Here is a 6,017-nt window from a genome sequence, read left to right as displayed (position 1 = left end):
AATAAGGTTCATTGTTCCGAAGGTTCGTTAATCCGAAAACAAAATAAGGTTCTTTGTTCCGAAGGTTCGTGAGTCCGAAAACGAAATAAGGTTCGTTAATCATTTGGTTTTCGGACTTACGAACCTTCGGAATTTCGAACCTCATTTCGTTTTCGGATTAACGAACCTTCGGAATTACAAACCTCACTTCGTTTTTGGACTAACGAACCTTCGGAATTACGAACCTTCGGAAATACGAACCTTCGGAATAACGAAGCTTCGGAATTACGAATGTATGCGGTGTTCAATGTCGATTTTCAAATTTAACCAACAGCATGTATCATAATTCAAAATGCAACTTCGGAATATAGAACCCAAGCATGGTCAGCGGAGCATCGTTCACTGTCAAAAATTTAACACTTATTATTATGTTGATTGTCTTTGATTCTCCACTCTCAAAGACTAACATCAGCACAACTTACTGTGCAGTGTGTCCCATCACATAGAAAGGTCTTTTTATGTGCATGCTTCTTAAAGTAATGTGTTAGCTAAATAACCTGCCACTCCGAGAGTATTTTTAAAGGCCACCGCACACTTTATGACTGTTCGCATTCTGATTTTGGAACAAATTGCGTTTTGCTCATTTTCTGAAAATGTGAATAAAACATATTTTATTTGAGGTTAAAATCAATTGAAAGAATACTAATATAACCATTTTGAAAGATTGCAAGCCTTTATTCTGGATTAAAGGCCAAATTAGTTTCGAATCATAGCCAATCGTACGACTGCTATGACGTCATTACGACTAGATATTAAATTCGCTTAATGTAAGAAGGATGATATAGTCACAGATTTGAACATAGGTATTCGTACGATGATTTAGAACATTACACAGTAAGATATTCCATGTCTCAATATTAGCATCAAATTCTACTATATTTTATTCTGAAATCTTGTCGCAGAACAATCGTGTGCGGTCGCCTTAAGATGTTTGGAAATTCACTTGCATTCTGTTCACATTCCGTTCCATTCGCAATGCTGAAAGTCATGAAATCACTGGCGTACCTAGGATTTTCCAGGATTTTCGTCAGGGGGGGAAAAAGGGTCTTTCAAGCTCGTCAGGGGGGGCAGGGATACATGCATGGGTGGTGGCTCGTCAGGGGGGGGGGCAGACTGCCCCTCTGCCACCCCCCCCCCCCCGTAGGTACGCTAGTGCATGAAATTGAAGTTGAAGTTAATCGTCTTTCAAAACTCACCTTTCTTGGCGCTTAAATTTTCCTCCAAATTGAGGTCTCAAAGACATTTGCTGTTACAAGAGAGAATCTAAGACAATTAACACACACTTTGTTTTCTTCATATCAGCGTTTTGTAATAGTGTTTTGTATCATGATTCATTGTTGCTGTTTACATTTGAAAATAGACAGTGTACACACTCCAAAGTCTATTTGATTAAAAAAATGAAAGACTGAGAAGAAATATTTGGACAGATTTAAATGTATAGATATCAAAACGGGATAAATTGTACTAATTATTTTCCATCACATGATTCTGTTAACTATATTTTCATATGAAATAAGAGCTTCATGCTCTAATTCCATAGTTCTAATAGTTGTTGGTAGATCGTATGTGCTTTTATCATTCATGTAATTATTATTTGAGTTGTATATTGGTTAATTTATATTCAATAAGTAATAGAATTTTTGATGATTTATGTAGAGTATTTACCTTTTTGGTAAAGGTTAAAAACCATGGGTAAATTTCTGAAGTGACACATCATAACAGAGCAATACAGGGCAGATATACTCCGTCATATTTAAATTGTAGTAATAAATAGAATATTTCAAACACAACTTACTTTTGCTTTGGATGCTGGTCCATGGATGTAATTTTCGCAGTTCAACCATTCCCAAACACACCTTATGACGATTAAAATAGTGAACATAGAACATAGGATCATAATACGTTTAAAAATAGCATCCTGTCGCCCCATCTTGTAAGGAGTGTAATTAAGGCTGATCACCCTTAGCTGTAGGAAGCCATCTACACCACAATACATATCATTTATCTTGGGATGCGAATGTTTGAGCAAATTGTTCCCCCAAATTTGCATGAGGTGCGCTTGTGCATTCATCATTGTTTTGATCCTGTACAGTTATACATAGGGATAGTGCATGCTCTCTCCATGACAAATTATGTACTGTACTCATGGTTTTCCATTGTTGAAAATATAGTTGAAATTGATTGAACAGTAACACCAAACTTAGAAGCGCTCTATGTTAAGCAAAGTGGACCTGAATGCAACATTATAAGGATGAGGGACTTCTTGTAAATCTACAAATGCATAAGTTTACTTCTGCCATTTTTCAGATCCATTCATGAGTTTTGATATTTGTTTCATGTGTATTTTATTATGCAAATATGTGTATTGTGTTACTTGAAGTATTGTATGACCACTTATATATGATAAAAAAATGTTTGAATTGAAAATAGTGTTATGATACAGATTCAAGTGCAATGAAAAGAGGAGAAATTCTATGTCTTGATAATTTTGAGGGAATACCAGAATTATATTTTATTTCAAAATGTGTTTCAATATTTTATTCCATGTTTATGTTTAAGGTAAATTGCTCGTAGTAAATGCGCTTTGGAAAATGTTTATCTATATTACGGTACTTCACCAATTTGTTGAATGTTCTCATTTTGTTTCTTAGGGGGTATTGCAAGAAAATATTTGCAATCAATTGCAAATATTCTTTTGCAACTTGGCAATTTTAACTGTACATTTACCAAGTCAGATTACACTCCTTGTTTCAAGGAGCTGATTAATTATCGATCGGGTATTGTCAATTAATTGTAATACATATGATTGATTTAGGGACTGAAAATTGACTTGCACTTGATCGCAAGTTTCTTGAAATTCTCCATAAGATGTTCACTTTCACAATTGATGTGCATGTAGATAAAAGTGACATGTTGATTTTGTGAATCATTGCAACTTCAGTTTCTGAACTGCCTGTATTTAGAGAATTCGATAATGACATAATGATATTATTCCTTATATTCATTAAAAATCATTTGCAGTACTCATGGGTCCCGCAACACAAAGGATAGCGATTAATTGTACGCTCGATTTTCACGATTGATCGTACATTGTAGTCAATGGAATCAATCGTAAAAATTGTTCCATGATCATTGCTAAGCTTTGTGTTACGGGCTCCAGTTACGAGTTACGAGTGACCCAATCTATCTCAAGTATATGGAAATCCATCCATGTCATAATTTTTTCTTTTGGATATTGGCTCAATGTCCTTTTTAAACAAAGAGAAGCATACTGAATTGTCAAGAAAACAGTGAATATATGAATACACCTCATTTCTAGAAAATATTTTGAACAAACATGTATTTTTGATGTTGACGTTGCTGGCTTTCCATAGTTGCAATTGATCGGATCAATCGCAACTCTTTGTAAGATGGGCCCCAGATCTTACAATGGTAGCTGTCTCCAGGGCAAGCAGGCCGTTTCATAAAGCTGTTCGTAAGTTAAGAGCGACTTTAAGAACGACTGGTAAACCATTCTTACAGGCTAATAAACCATCGCCAATGAGAATTTTGGTGTATACAATTTACCACAAGAAAGGATCACCAGTCATTCTTAAAGTTGCTCTTAACTTACGAACAGCTTTATGAAACACCCACTAGGTCAACCAAAACGTAATGATCGATGGTAGGGCCTATTTTTATGCTTAATTACATGGATGATTTATGTACAATCAAGCGCTCAAATCAACAGTGATCAATCGCTAGGTTTTGTGCGAAGGGCCCCAGAAAACGATAAGATGAAGAGAGTGAACATACAGTTGTGCTCAAATGTTTGCCGACCCCACCACAAAATGCGCTCCTTCATGCGGAGTGTTGAATGTAGACAACCAACACTGCAATGGTAAATAAAGAGGCTTTAATAGGAGGAAATTATAATTTGTATTATTGTAAACAAATTTTCGGCATTACTCCTATGTGTTTAAGATTGCATGCTCGCTCTGTAATGAAAATCATAAGTTAGAAAAAATTGGAACCAGTGGGATTCGAACCTGCCATCTACTGCTTTCCGGGCAGCGACTTAACCTCCAGGCTATTCTGGTTCACGGCTAAATCACGATGAACTGGAACACTGCAATGATCGGCGAGCCAAGAGAAGCAAACTTAATTGAATGTAATATTTTATCACCCGACTTCGCAATCGAATATCTTAAAGATGGCAGAACTTGAACAGTTAAAAAAATATATATTCATTTTCTGGTGGGGTTTAATTTTGAGCGCTACTGTATTTGTACTACATGTATATTGTGTGTGCATTCTTATGGAGGCCCTGTAATGAGATTTCTTTACAATTTGTTGTTTTTCCTCTCCAATTTTGTCGCTCATAATGATCGAGTATCTATTGTACATGGCAGGTTGTCGTGAAAAGCCTCGAGACTAGTCTGCTGTGCAAACCCTTCACTCGAGTTAAGGGTCTGAATTGCAGCCTACTCATACCCTGTGTACTGCAGGCCCTCAAACAGCAAGTTTTGTATGTGCTAGTCTTCGCGTGGAGACACACTTGTTGATCAAAGTTTCAATCAGGGTCTGTGCCTGCAGACTATACCTCGAGACTACCACCAATACAGTCAATGTACATACTATGTACTGTACAAACATATTGCAATAGGAATTAATTTAATGGACGGAATCCAAGGAATGTTGATATAGTCTGAGGCATCTTGTGAAATAATACAATGAGCATCATATATGAGATATTGTGTAAATATGTTAAATACTATACGTGAATACATATGGAGTGAATATTAAAAGGACCCTTTTTGCCATACTGGAATTGAAGCCATGATGACATTGACCTCTTATTCATTTTGATCTGTGCTCATATGAATAGCAATTGTAAATAAGGTTTAAAAGGGGGGGGGGAAGGAAGAGAGAAGTGGAGGGAGAGAGAGAGGGGGTGAGGGAAAGGGGAAGGGGAGAGAGGGGGATGGAGAGACAGAGAGAATGGGAAAGAGAAAGGAAAGAAACAAACGGATTTGGAAGATACTTGTAATCCAGTGCATTTTTTTTCAAAGTAGCAATCAATTGCCATCCTGTTTTTTTTTTTACAATATGACCCTTTTTAATGAAACATCGTCAGACCCCCGTGCACACAAGAGTTAAAAACATCTCCCCTCCCTCCCCTCTTTAAACTCACATATTGCTGTGACCCCTCCCCCGTTCTTGTGTCCTTGTCTACTCGAACGTACGGTAATCAACGCGCTGTGGACTTTACCCCCAATTGTACCAGCGTTATGATCACTGATCTGTATAAAAAAAATATATCAATGTACATAAACAACACCAGACCAGAGTTAACATGTCGACTCGCATTGCAGTGGTAAGTTAATCATTGCTCCTTTCGCATTTTGTTTTATGTTTCTTTGTTTTTTTTACTTAATAGCCCCTTCATATTTGTGATTGAACTCCGTGAACAACTTCTTCTTCTTCTTCGATCTTCTTCTTCTATCTACTACTACTACTACTACTACTACTACTACTACTACTACTACTACTACTACTACTACTACTACTACTACTACTACTACTACTACTACTACCACTATCACTACCACTACCACTACTACTACTACTTCTACTACTACTACTACTACTACTACTACTACTACTACTACTACTACTACTACTACTACTACTATACTACTTCTATACTACTACTACTACTTCTACTACTACTACTACTACTACTACTACTACTACTACTACTATACTACTACTACCACTACTACTACTACCACTACTACTACTACTACTACTACTACTACTACTACTACTACTACTACTACTACTACTACTACTACTACTACTACTACTACTACTACTACCACTACCACTACCACTATTACTACTACTACTACTACTATACTACTTCTACTACTACTATACTACTACTACTACTACTACTACTACTACTACTACTACTACTACTACTACTACTACTA

The 6,017-nt window shown here is 36.4% G+C and overlaps 1 protein-coding gene across 1 annotated transcript in view; it reads left to right on the top strand.

Moving 5' to 3' along the window:
* The first annotated feature begins 5,342 nt into the window (after positions 1–5,342).
* LOC129281760 (carbonyl reductase [NADPH] 1-like) overlaps positions 5,343–6,017 on the top strand; it is a 7,800-nt gene continuing 7,125 nt past the window's right edge. Inside the window, exon 1 of the mRNA XM_054917672.2 lies at positions 5,343–5,395. Coding sequence (XP_054773647.2) covers positions 5,375–5,395 — 21 coding nt within the window. The 5' untranslated portion in view covers positions 5,343–5,374. The remainder of the gene's footprint in view (positions 5,396–6,017) is intronic.

Source organism: Lytechinus pictus, chromosome 18 (genome assembly GCF_037042905.1).
Source record: "Lytechinus pictus isolate F3 Inbred chromosome 18, Lp3.0, whole genome shotgun sequence".
NCBI lineage: Eukaryota > Metazoa > Echinodermata > Echinoidea > Temnopleuroida > Toxopneustidae > Lytechinus > Lytechinus pictus.
This window is presented reverse-complemented; position numbering and strand designations above follow the sequence as displayed.